This window comes from Podarcis gaigeae (assembly GCF_964106915.1).
Source record: "Podarcis gaigeae genome assembly, chromosome: 17".
NCBI classification, from domain to species: domain Eukaryota; kingdom Metazoa; phylum Chordata; class Lepidosauria; order Squamata; family Lacertidae; genus Podarcis; species Podarcis gaigeae.
Genome location: NC_139694.1, coordinates 39,122,720 through 39,136,284, shown reverse-complemented (window position 1 = coordinate 39,136,284; position 13,565 = coordinate 39,122,720). Strand labels below are relative to the sequence as shown.

The 13,565-nt window shown below is 48.4% G+C and overlaps 1 protein-coding gene across 1 annotated transcript; it reads left to right on the top strand.

Moving 5' to 3' along the window:
• Window positions 1-2,131: 2,131 nt before the first annotated feature.
• On the top strand, window positions 2,132-12,895 carry NAA10 (N-alpha-acetyltransferase 10, NatA catalytic subunit). Its single transcript, XM_083719875.1, has 8 exons — window positions 2,132-2,309; window positions 3,031-3,129; window positions 4,406-4,464; window positions 6,887-6,932; window positions 7,526-7,641; window positions 9,189-9,233; window positions 10,744-10,828; window positions 12,532-12,895. The coding sequence occupies exons 1-8, from the start codon at window positions 2,289-2,291 to the stop codon at window positions 12,781-12,783; spliced, it is 723 nt and encodes a 240-aa protein (XP_083576001.1). The 5' UTR covers window positions 2,132-2,288; the 3' UTR covers window positions 12,784-12,895.
• Window positions 12,896-13,565: the final 670 nt, after the last annotated feature.

Below are 13,565 nucleotides of genomic sequence, written 5' to 3'. Positions count from 1 at the left end.
AGGGGGATAAACTGAAATTGCAGAGCTATGAGAAACTTAAAGATAAGGTGCAGGATTGGTTACATTATTTCCAAGTAAGAGAGGCCTATAATTCAGACAGGATAAATGGTTTCCAGGTGGAAAAATCGAAGTTGGAAACAGAATTGCTAGAACCCAGTGCTAAGGTATTGTCGAGAATGTATAATCTGCTGTTGAAATGGAATACTGAGGATGAAACGGTTAAATCTGCTATGATAAAATGGGCACAAGATATTGGTCATAACATTATGTTTGCTGACTGGGAACGGTTGTGGACCACCGGCATGAAATTTACGGCATGTAATGCCTTAAAAGAGAATATTATGAAAATGATTTACAGGTGGTACATGACCCCAGTCAAGCTAGCAAAAATCTATCATTTGCCCGATAATAAATGTTGGAAATGTAAAGAAACGGAAGGAACATTCTTTCACCTTTGGTGGGCCTGCCCAAGGATTAAGGCTTTCTGGGAAATGATCTATAATGAACTGAAAAAAATATTTAAGTATACTTTCCTAAAGAAACCAGAGGCCTTTCTCCTGGGCATGGTCGGTCAATTGGTGCCAAAGAAGGATAGAACCTTTTTTATGTATGCCACAGCAGCAGCAAGAATACTCATCGCAAAGCACTGGAAGACACAAGATTTACCCACCCTGGAAGAATGGCAGATGCAAGTAATAGACTATATGGAACTGGCAGAAATGACCGGCAGAATCCGAGATCAAGGAGAAGAACAGGTGGAAGAGGACTGGAAGAAGTTTAAAGTTTACCTACAAAAATACTGTAAAATTTATGAATGCTAAGGGCATTGTAAATGAAATGAAGGGGTTCTAGTGATTAAGATAAATAAGAGCATAAAGGGAAGGATAAAGGTTGAATTTGAATAATAAATGATCTTGCTGAATTAATTTTTAAAGTGGAATACAAGAAAGGAAGGTGGGTGGAAGTAAGGAAAATAAGATTTGGAAGGGCATTAACTTGAAAGAGAGCTTTTTTATGCTAAATTTTCTTTTTTATGTTTTTCTTTTTTTCTGTTTGTATTTTTGATGTGTGTTGTTGTTTTTGTGATTCTAGTTAATTTTTTTAATTGGTTGTTAACTTTTGTAAAATCTAATAAAAATATGACTTAAAAAAAAAGGAAAAGACCCTGATGTTGGGAAAGATGGAGGGCACAAGGAGAAGGGGACGACAGAGGACGAGATGGTTGGACAGTGTTCTCGAACCTACAAACATGAGTCTGACCGAACTGCGGGAGGCAGTGGAAGACAGGAGGGCCTGGCGTGCTCTGGTCCAGGGGGTCACGAAGAGTCGGACACGACTAAACAACAACAAGTTTTATCTGCCAGCCGCCTTGAGTCCCGTCCACTGCCGCCCACCCCCCCCCCCCCGTTGCAGGGGAGGCTGAGGGGGGTTTGCCAAAGGCAGAGGCCTCACTGGAACCGAGAATTCCTGGCTAGGCAGGTGAAATGCGGACTACAAGCCAGCGCGTTTCCCCCAGGGAATTAATCTCATTTAATCTCTGTTTAGGGAAGCTTCTAATGTTTACTAGGTTGTTGCATTTTAGTGTTTTGTTGGAAGCTGCCCAGAGTGGCTGAGGGGACCCAGCCAGATGGGCGGGGTATAAATAATAATAATAATAATAATAATAATCCACTACAGTACTATCTCCTCCCTCTACGAAACACTACCATCATTCTTTAATATTTTTTTCCACCGGGTTATTAAATTTAGAGCGAATCCCCTGAAGCCCCAGTTTGGCTGAACTTCAACAGTCGTTCCTCCCTTCTCTTAGTTGCTTATTGGTCCCGCGACGTGTCACTCAACTCCGTCGTGATAAACTATTGACTTACCGGACCATCAATTAGGGTTCTTTCGTCGCCCCGACAGATCGTAGCCCTCGAGGGGCGGGGATTAGCGTCACGTCTCCCTTAACTGGTCGCGGGCGGAAGAACCGAAACAAGCAGGATTCCGCGCATGAGCAAAGCAAGATGGAGGAAGCGGCATCGTAATTGTTCGGCGTGACTACTTTCTAGGCGCAGTCTGATTGGGTGCCGAGGAGGGCTTGGGCGGGACCGCGGTGCAAAGCTATGCGCGGCGATTGGCTAAGCGGCTTCCCCCTCTTCTCTTCCCAGGCATTGGCTGCGGGGCGGAGATGGACGCGTGCTTTCCGGCGCCGCTCGGGGACCTGCCTGTGCTCCGGCTCTAGAGGGATCGGGGGCTCCGGCCGCGTCGGGGGCTGAAGGAAGAGCGTCGCCGCCGCCGCCGCCGCCATGAATATCCGGAATGCGAGGGTTCGAATCCCGGGGTCGCCCGACGGGGGGGGGGGGAGCGTGGGCGGCGCTTGGGCTTCGGGGCCTGAGGCTCAAGGCCTTTCCTAGAATGAGATGGAGGGGCTCCCCCGAGGTCATCGAGTCCAGCCCCTTTCCACGCAGGAATGACCGCTCAAGGATCCCCGGGGAGGGTCCCTCGCCAGCGCCGGGCTTTGCGTGACCTGCTTTGTCCAGGCAAAACGCCCTCGCCGCGAGGATCGGGTGGAGCCTCCCGGGACAGGAGCAGCGCCCTGCTGGGCACCCGGGGACGAGATGGGGCAGCCGCCACCCCCTGACGGCCCTTTGCTCTGTGAAACAAGAGGAGATCAGCTTGGCCCAGCCTTTGGCATTGGGAAGTATAGACTGCACCAGACTGCCCTGTTAGACTGCTGCTGGAAATGGCTACTGGTAGTCAGGTTTGCAGGTCAGATTGATTTGGCAAGGCAGCCCTTATTAAATCAGGGGGACTTGTTACCCGTAGGTGCTGCTGAGCATGAGGTACTGGAGAGAATAGCTGTCATGTCCTACTTACAGTTTTCCAGATTCGTATCTCTTATTTCAAAATACAGTGCCTCTGAATAAGGAGGTTCTATTTTGCTATTACACACAGCAAATGTCAGTCCTACTGGGGAGAGGAGGAGCTGTGAAGTGGGTGCATCTCTCTCTGCTCTGTTTTAGTTTTTCTTCCTTTTTTCTCCACCAGCCCGAGGACCTGATGAACATGCAACACTGCAACCTCCTTTGCTTGCCAGAGAACTATCAAATGAAATATTACTTCTATCATGGACTCTCCTGGCCCCAGGTAACTCTGTCTACATACTAGCGACTTGAAGGTTTTGTAGAATAATGGGTAACCTCAATCCTTCAAAAAGACCTTGACTGCAAATCTGCTACTCCCTTTACTGCCATCCTCTCTCTCCCGCCCCTTTGTATTGGCAACTGTGGTGCTAAGGTGACCCCTCTGAAAAACTCCTTCTGACCCAAGATCTCCTGGATCTCCTGCTGCCCTCCCACAGCCTTTGTCTGGGAGCTAGACCTCTAGCTTCTGGGAGACGGCCATGGTGCCTCATAAGTGACAGGGCAAGTTTTACTAGCCTCTCCCAGCTTTAATTAGCAACACTTGAGATTTTGTTGACTCCTCAGGATCTTTTGGTTGCCGTTGGTGGTTTTGTAATGGACCTGGGCCTGTGGCTGAGTGAGCTAATCAACACTTGTTACTATGGCATTGCAGGTAGGGAGGTCTGTACTTCAAGCCCGCCATAAACACACCGGGTGGCCTGCCCAAGTTGCTCCCCAGATGGTGTCCCTGGGGCTGCAGTGGTTGTTCTTGGCTGTTCTCTTCCCACATAAAGTCAACTCTTAGCTTAGGTGGCGGTTACTTTCTGGGGATAGCACGTAAAGATGAAATTGTGCATAGACCAAACACACACTTCAAACACTATCTCAAGGTGAGTGCAGTAGTTGGTGGGATTGTCAATATTCAACACCGACTCCCTTTAAATTTTTTTAAGCTAAATTCATGCAAATTAAATGTGCATAAATTGTGAGTCAACTGTCTTTCCATCCTGCCCCCTGCCACTTTCCTTCTCCAGCACATGCCTGTTACAGGTGGCAAGGAGAAGGACAACATGGAGGTAGTGATGAAATGACTAAGCCCTGTGCCTGCCGCTTTGGGGACTGACATACATATTCTCAACATTTCAGCCTGTTAAAGCGGCAACTTTCTGTCTCAACAGCCACACTCGCTCCCATATGGGAATTATAAAAATGCTGACTTGTCTGACAGAGTTGTTGTAAAGAATAAGATAAAATTCTATGCCCTCCCCAACCAACTAAATAATATATTTGAAGTGGTATTTAGGGATGGGTTCAAGCTTTGTGGTGGCTAGATGGATGGGATAATCTGTCTTTCTTTTGGCTCTGCCTGTGGAACAGGCTGCTCTTTGATCCTGCTTGGACCAGAGCCACGTTTCCTCTCAGGGCACTGCTGCCTTCTGCCATGCCTGTGGGTGGCTCTGCTGCTTCTTCCCCAAGAGAGCCCACTATGTCGCTCTAACTGCCTCCTTTCCCTCCCCCAGCTCTCCTACATTGCTGAGGATGAGAACGGTAAGATTGTGGGCTACGTGCTGGCTAAAATGTGAGTAGAATCATTTATTTGCACGGCTCTGTCTGTATATTTGCACTGTATCTCTTGCACTGCAGCTTCACAGGAGGCTCCAGCATAGGCTAGCAAAACACATGTTTTAAGGGGTATATGCCCGAATGCTGTTGGTGCAGACTCTCACTTCTTCCCCTTTGCTGACTAGTCCCAGCAGTTAGGGGAAGAGGGAATTCAGAGGCATAAGGGTGAAGCACTCTAAATTCCACTCTTGTGGATACCTTGAAGATCCCCCAGGTGAAGATGCCTTGGCTCCAGGATGGCGACTGATACCTCCACCACCTGGCTGGCTGGTGCACAGCTGCATATTTTTGCTGCTGCCACATTGTGCTGCGAGTCACCTGGCTTGCATTGTAGCTCTTCAGCAAAAGAGCAGAGTCTTCTGCTGCCACAAGCCAGATGACTTGTGCAGTAGCACAGCAGCAGAAGACTCGGCATCTTTTGTAGAGTGTTATATATCACTGTGCACCTTTTGTCTCTTTGAGGCCGGGGTGGGGTCCTGTGGCAGGCAGCTGCGCTGAGGTCAGATTGGATAGATATCAATGCAATGAATGAATGCATGAATGCATAAATGTATGCAGGCATTGGACATGTGGCTTCTATTTCACCTACTAGGGAAACATAAAATTTATTTTAAGTTTATCGTAGGAAATAGTCTCCAGCTACACAGCATTGTAAAATATCATGTTAACTAAAACAGATTTGAATGGATTTTACAGTATCTTTTTAAATTTAAGACTGATGTAGGATATTTGATAGGACCAGCAAGCAGGTAGCTCAGCTTTTTGCATATTTCTGCTCTTGATGTTTGGACAGGAGCAGCTACTTTTGCTAAAGTTTCCCTGAAGTGTGTGTTATAATTTTATTTTGAAACTGGTATAGCTGAGACCTAAACCTAATGCTGAACTAAACCTAAACGTTTAGTAGTATTTCTTCTCTCTCATCCTGTTTAGATCTGATTCAGACATTAATTTTAAATGATTTAATAACTGGCTCAGTTACTTTGAACTTCTGCAGATACATATTGTTCAGATTGATATTATCAACTATTATTTCTGCAAAGCAAGCCTGATTGGAGTGAATATTATGATGAGTCAAGTACTTAGCTAGAAAAGTACCCTTTGCAATTGCTCAATAAGAAATAAGCTGTCTCTTGCCTTCTTAAGTTTTCTGGTGTGGCTCCATGACTGTATTGACTCTTGGGGATGAACCTTTAACTCGCATGGGGCAGAGGTGGTGGGGGGACATCCCAAGGGAAACCCTCTCATGCTCCCTAATTCCATTCAGCTGGCTCCTTCCTTCCTTCCCAGTGGGCTTCTGAGTGTGCCAGGAGCAGGCAGGCTAGTCCAGGCTCCCGGCTCCCTCCCAGCTCTGGGCAAGATGGCTGGTCTTGGCACTGCCAGGTAGCTGCTGCAGAGCTTCTTCTGTCTGGTGCCTGCCTGGAACAACTGGTTTGGTGAGCTGCAAGCAGGCCAAGTGGTTTCTCATGTTCGCACTGCAACCTTGTGCCTCCCTTGGCTAACTAGTTGGTGTACAGGGATGAGACAGCCTGGCTATGGCAGTGACTTCAGGCTTTGCTTCTGTCCTCTTCCTCCCTTATTCTAAGCTTCCTGTAGCCATATGTACCTTTGGAGCATGTGCATATGGCTCCACCGAGGGGGCAGTCTGGTGGGGGCTGTCTGGGCACCAGTCATCAGTGGTGGCTTGTGGGCCTTGGTAGATGCCCAACCAAGCTGGGCCACTGTAGTAAGGCAGTCTGAGCTAGGCTGACTGGTGAAGGCTTGGCATTCTTAATTTTCAAATTTGTCAAATAGCCGTAAATATTATGGAAATACTTGTACGTTGACTTACAGTGCCACCACCCTAAAAAATGTTTGGTATCAGGCCTGGAAGAAGCTGCAAGAAAACACTTAATTGCCTGATAGCAGGACACAAAACTATATTCTTTGTGCAGTAAGTAGACCAAAGGAGTTGAAGGTGACACACAGTTGATTTGCTGAGGAAATGGCTGAAATGGTGGAAGTGCTCTTGTGAAAACTCTGGCAAGAAATCTGGGAAAAACGAAAGATCCAGCGTGAGGTTCTGCATTCCACTTTAGCTATATTTCTGCTTCTGCCATTTATTTTCTAAGAGAGCAGGAGTTCTGCATATTTCTGCCAGGTTCCTTTCCTTTATTCGGAGGTGAGTGTTGTTATTGTTTTAGTAAAAATTGAAAAGGGAGGGGAGGGAGGGAGGGAGGGAGGGAGGGAGGGAGGGTACTATATTACAGGTGTTTGATAAAGAGACTGGCATTGTGGAGAAAATAATGTTGCAGTAGTGTTGGTCTTGATGCTTAGCTCGTTACCTTTGTGAGGTGTGCAAGACTGGAGCTGAACTGACACACAGTTTCTTTTTTCTCCAGGGAAGAAGACCCTGATGATGTTCCCCATGGTCATATCACATCTTTGGTAATTCTTTCAGTTTCTATTGTTACAGCCCCCTGGACATGTTTTACAATTGAGATGTGGCAAGTAGAGAGCAGTGGCTTGGAAGGCTGGCTGTGTCTCCTCTCAGCAGGACTCAGCTTTTTGTTAGGGACCCCCCCCCCAGGCACTCAAGCTGTACAGATGATGAAATACAAGGGGCAGGAGGGTTGTGAGAACTGCTGAGTGCCTAGGGATTGTTTTGTGAGAGCCTGAGCAGTAATTCTGGAAGCAGAAGCTGGAGGACAGAATTATTTGGTTCCTTCCATTCAGGTCAATGCCCAGAAGAGCCAGTTGTGCTCCCCTTATCAGACAAAATAGTGGCCATGTGAGGAAGCAGGTTGCCATTTTGTTAAAACTTCCTTTACTGTCAGTTCACTGTGATCTACAGACACTTGTGTCCATCACTGGAATTTGTACCACTGCACCAAACAGATTTTTGGCATAACATTAGTGTGGGGCATCCCAGAACTTGTAAGTTCAGGAAGTGGCTTTGTTTGTGTGAGAGAAGGAGTGTCTTAAGGTAGAAAAGTTTATGGAATGCCTCTTCCTTCTGATGGCTTTTTGTCCTTCCCTAGGCGGTCAAGCGTTCCCACCGACGCCTTGGCCTGGCCCAAAAGCTGATGGACCAAGCTTCACGGGCCATGATTGAGAACTTCAACGCCAAGTATGTCTCCCTGCACGTACGCAAGAGGTGAGTCTCTCTCCTGCTCCCTGTTCATCTCCACTTATGTTGGCTTCCAAACAATGTGCTCTTCTTGTTGCGCAATGGTTACTGTGGGCATGATGCTAAGGGCAGGGTTGCTACATGCCTACCACCACCACTGTTCCAAACGCTTCATGGTTATGCGCAGAGGAAGCAGCTGCCCTCCTGTGGAACAGATGTGTGGTTGTCAAGCCTGTGCTGCTTCCTCTTGCCGCCCATGTCAGAAGCAGCACCCAGTGGTTTTGGTCCCCCTTGCCTTGGATTCCTTATTCCTAGAGCACTGGCTTCCTGCCAAGCCCCCACTCCTGCCTTCTCTTGAGCCCAAGTGAAATCACTCTCCGCAGAATCCCTTCCCAGGCTCTACCAGATGCTTGGAAGCTGTGGCTGGATGGTTTCGTGGGAGCCGATTGAAACTAAATCCTTCGAAGACAGAGGTCCTATGGCTAGGTCGGGATGGCATGGGGATGAGGGACCAACTCCCTTCTCTTGCGGGGGCCCAATTAGTGCCATTGCCTTCCGTTAAGAGTTTGGGTGTAATCCTTGATGCCTCCCTTTCCATGGAGGCGCAAGTTACAGCAACAGCCAAGGCAACATTTTTCCACCTTCGCCGCATCAAGCAATTGGTCCCTTACCTTTCCCGCCCCAACCTGGCCACAGTGATCCATGCAACGGTCCTCTCCAGGCTTGACTACTGTAATTCGCTCTATGTGGGGCTGCCCTTGAAGCTGTCCCAGAAACTCCAGCAGGTACAGAATGCTGCAGCGAGGCTCCTCACGGGGTCTCTGCCATGGGAGCATATTCACCCAGTGCTTTTCAAGCTGCACTGGCTCCCGGTGGAGTACAGGGTCAGATTTAAGGTGCTGCTTTTGACCTTTAAAGCCCTTCACGGCCTAGGACCCTCGTACCTACGGGACCGCCTCTCCTGGTATGCCCCACGGAGAGCCTCAAGGTCCATAAATAACAACACCCTAGAGGTCCCGGGCCCTAAGGAAGTTAGATTGGCTTCAACCAGAGCCAGGGCCTTTTCAACTCTGGCTCCGGCCTGGTGGAACGCTCTGCCTCATGAGACCAGGGCCCTGCGGGATCTGATTTCTTTCCGCAGGGCCTGTAAGACAGAGTTGTTCCGCCTGGCCTTTGGCTTGGAGCCAATTTGATTTCCTCCCTCTCTCTCTTTCCCCCCCCCCCCTTTCTTTTCCTTCTCCTCCTGCGATGAGGCTACATTTTAATATTTTAATGTTCCATTATTTTAATGTTGTATTTTATTTTTGTTTTTAAGTTGTAATCATTCATCTTGTTTTTATTATTGCTTGTAAGCCGCTCTGAGCCCGGCCTTGGCTGGGGAGGGCGGGGTATAAATAAAAAATTATTATTATTATTATTATTACCCCAGAGGTAGATGCAGATTGCAGTTACACTGTCCTGCTTGAGGGTGAGGGACATGCAGGGTTCATTGACCTTCTTGCAGTCCCAGGTCTAGCCCCATGTTCTCTGCTGTCTTGGTTTACCAAAACTACTTTTCTTCTCTTGCTTTGCAGTAACCGAGCAGCGCTGCACCTCTACTCCAACACTCTCAATTTCCAGTGAGTACCAAGCGGGCAAGTGGTCATAGTGGATGTTTGGTCAGAGTGAGAAGGCGGTTTGGACCCCTGTGTGGTCACTGGGCAGCTTTGAGCAAGTCATTCTGTCTCAGCAGAGCTTGCCTCACCGACTGGTGTGGCCAAGGCGCTCTTCTGAGCTCTGTGAAGGTTGGACCCAGCAAGTAACCGGAAGGCTCCAGTGACAACCAGAGATGACTTGTGTTCCCCAAAGGCTCAGCTTGCTGTTAACTAGAGGAGGGAAACGCAAGGTTTGCTCCTCTCAGCTTCAGCTGTGTTTGTGGAAGGAGCAAAGGAAAACCATGCAGAGTCAGACCATAGTTCATCTATCTCAGGTCTGTCCACGTCAACCTTTTTCAACCAATAGCCTGCATTTTCTTCTGGACATCCATCCAAGGGCCACATGCCTATGATAAGACGGGCCAGAGGCAAACTGGGTGGAGCAACAAATGTAAACGTTACCTTTGCACCATCGGCTAGTTTCTGCACACATTCACGTCCCTCCTCCTGCTCCAAGCAGGCAACCGAGGGGTGTTGTCAGAGTTCAAGGACGCGCCCCAGCCAGGCCAAAATGCTTGCTGCAAGTGTGAAGCAGAGCCGGAGAGGGACAGTGGGTGTGACTCGGGAAGAGGTAGAGCCTGGAGAGAGACCCCAGGTAGAGAAGGGCCTTTGGGGTGCATTTGGCACTGAGCCCTAAGTTGCACCTGCTTGGTTTCCGCCGTGTGGCTGTGGCTTCCCAGGGTCCAGCCAGGAGGCTTCCCAGCCCTTCCTGGAGATGCAAGTTATATGCAACTTGTGCTCTGCCTCCGAGATGCAACTCCTCCCTGTAAACCTGAATGCACAGCTTCGGTTGCTGGAAATGGGGTTGAACGATGTTTAAAAACACATCTGATTAAAATAGTTGAATCTCCTTTAGGGAAATTGAACAAATTTCCAAAGCACCGGGGAAATCCCAGTGCTAGATAGGAAAAGCAGGTTAGAAAATACATGGATCTTTGAAGGCTGGTGGGTGTGTTTTTATGATCCCATGAAGGTTTTCCATCCCCATTCTAACCTGCAAATCTTCTCAAAGTCTTATTACCTAAGTATTTATTCTGAGGACAGGAAATGCATTCTTAGATTCGTCTGTCATTCATCTCCAGCCAGTTGCCAGCCGTGGGATGGTGGGAGCCCAATCTATATAGTGCTTTTAATTTTTTTAAGTGTTCAAAGCACTTCATGTGTGCACTCTTGATAATATTTACAACAACCTTGTGAGGTAGGCCAGTATTGTTATCCTTATGTTACAGGTCGGGGGTCTGAGGCTGAGAGACTAGTGCCCTGCCTCCAGCTGCCTAGTGAATTCATGGCTGAGGAGATTTGAACTGGGACTTCCCAGCTTGCACACCTGCCTCTTCTGCATTAAGACCAGCTGTGAGCGTGCTTGGGGCAGGCTTCTGGGACTTGACTGTGGGGGTTTTTCCAGTGAGGCCAGCATGCTTGCTCTTCCCACTAGGATCAGTGAAGTGGAGCCCAAATACTACGCCGATGGGGAAGATGCGTACGCCATGAAGCGCGACTTGACACAGATGGCGGAGGAGGTGAGCACGACCCTGCTGGTGCCCTCAGTGCTGGAGTGTGCGAGTCTTTGATACTCCATCTCCGAGGCTGCTGCTCCACTAACTGCCCTTAAAAGGCAGCTCAGATTCTTCCACTGGTGTGGACGTTGGGACCCAGCCTGTATCCTAGCTGTGCACCCATTGCATCCAAAGTGACCCACGTAAGCAAGGTGCTTGATGGCTGAATTCCAAACTACCTGGAGACAGACAAGGCAGCCTACAAGAGGAAGTTGGAGCCTCCGGCTGCCTTTCTTCATACCTTCTCAACCTGTAACGCTGAGGGTGAGATGGCGAGTAAAGCAAAACCTAGGCTGTTAAGAAGAGGGAGAATAGGGAATAGGGTGGCTGATGCCCTGTAACTTTGTTTTGTCTATCGGCCCCTTAATGTTATCAAGCACTTCTCTCTAGAGTTTAATTTCTCCCTGCTCTTTATTTTTAAGATGGGTAGGGAGTGAGGGAAAATCACCCAATAAACATACAGCATGATAACATCAGGCGGGTTTGAATGCAGGTATCCTGTGAATCGGCTGTGTTTGGCTGATCCAAGAGGCTCATATTTTGACATTTGGATGAAGGGACATGCCTGGCATGTCTTTCCCCTTCCTCCATTGAGGCCATTTTCGTACACATCTTTTACTAATTAATTTCACTGGTCTTCCTTTTTCATTTCTGTTGCACGGATGTGTTTTTTTAAACTGTGCACCATATTTAGCATCTAGAAAAATGGAGCATTTGCTTTGAATCTCTTGGCATATTCCATTGCTGTGGGGCCTGCGGTCAGTTATTATTGTGTGGTAAGATGATGCTTGTATATTTTTGTGGTGAGCAACACAGCTCTTGGTCCCACACACTTGTTTAATTCCTTTTAAAAAAAGTAAGTGTGCCCACACCTATTTTGGGACGCTGTGTGTTCCTCCTCTGCTGATGTACACCTACGCAAGAGTTCTTACCCAGATATACTGAGACAGACAAGTGGAAAACTGCAGCAAAGCTAACCTCTGCTTGCAGTTCTCCTCCATTTTGCCCGGTTATTGTTTGTATCTTTCAGGTTCTTTGGAGGCTGTGTGCCTCCCTCTCCCCTGTGCCGGGGTGCTCATGTAGCCAGACGGAAAGGGTGGAGGAGTTCAGTATCAGTAACTGTATACATACAGTAGCACCTTAAAGACCAACTAAGTTAGTTCTTGGTATGAGCTTTCGTATGCATGCACACTTTTTCAGAGTGTATCTGAAGAAGTGTGCATGCACACGAAAGCTCATACCAAGAACTAACTTAGTTGGTCTTTAAGGTGCTCCTGGAAGGAATTTTTTTTGTTTTGACTATGGCAGACCAACACGGCTACCTATCTGTAACTGTATACATACATACTCGCATGTTGGGGGGCTGATGAGGTTTCATGCTACTTGGGTTGACGAGGGTCTCACGGGAGTTTTCTGGATGTGCTTGGCAGGATGTTAGAAATGTGAACAGCGGCAAGCAACATCGAAAACATTTCCTCCCATAGCTGCTTTGCAGATTTTGAGGCTCCTTTTTTTGGAAGGTGGGGCGGTGTCTGACATGACTGGGCTGTCTCCTGGCAAGAATGTGCAAGACCTTTGTAATTCAGCCAAGGGTTTTGTGGATGAAAACTGCTTATCTTCCCAACACGCACACATTCCAGCTAAAACGAGCACCTGTTCCCTCACAGCTGCGGAGGCAGGTGGACCTGAAAGAGAAGAGCAAGCACTCTGTCCTGGGCTCCATTGAGAACAAGAGTGGGGACCACAAGGTCAACCACGTTGGCGAATGCTGCCGGGATGAGAAATGCCCTGGGACGGTGGTGGGCACCGGGCCTGGGGCTGAAGACAGCGGCGACAGCAAAGATGTCAGCGAGGTCAGCGAGGCCACAGAGAGCACAGATGTCAAGGACAGCTCAGAGGCCTCTGACTCGGCCTCCTAGCAAGGGCTTTCGCCAGGCCACTCACTGTCCAGCCCTTGAAGGAGCTGTGTCTTTTTCTTGCAGGTGTAAGGTCCCTACAGGGGGTTTGGAAATAAAGGTTTATGGAACCAGAGGGGTGCGTGTGCTGGTATGGCTTGTGTGTCCTTTCAGTGAAGCTTGCATAGAGCGGGAGCATGGAGGAGGCCCACAGCTCCTCTGCGTTTAGCCTAGATATCCAGCCCATCTCCTGTCCTCTGTATTTCAGTTACTTACGTGGTTCTGCACAACTTAGTCTAGGGTTGCCCCCTCTTTTCTGAGAGACACCAACCTTTCAATTTCCAGTGGAAGTGGGAAAAGGTAGTGAATCACATTTTAGGGTAACACTTTTTATCTGTTGGTTATTGCTTTGCCACTTCTGGGTTAGCAATGTCAGTGTCTGACATCTTGCCTCATTTGGCGTGGTCCAGTCGTGGTCCACTTCGGGGTGGGGGGGAGAAACGATGCAACACCAACCCCACACAGCCCCTTTGGCAGAAGGCCTGCAGAGAGTGCACACAGTGCCCTTCTGGGTTCAAGGACCCATAGAGGAAAAGACTGGACAAAGCACCCCAACTGGCCAGAACATGCAGCAGAGCGAGTGAGAGGTATCTATCTACTAGTAACATGAACCTCTAGTGGCTAAAAGGGACAAGATTGGGAAGCAGGGGGAAGGAAGGCGAAAGATCAATTTACCTTTCGCATGCCGGGAGAGGGAGGGTTTCCAGTGAGCAGTGACATGTATCCCCAACTTGAAAGCCCACTCA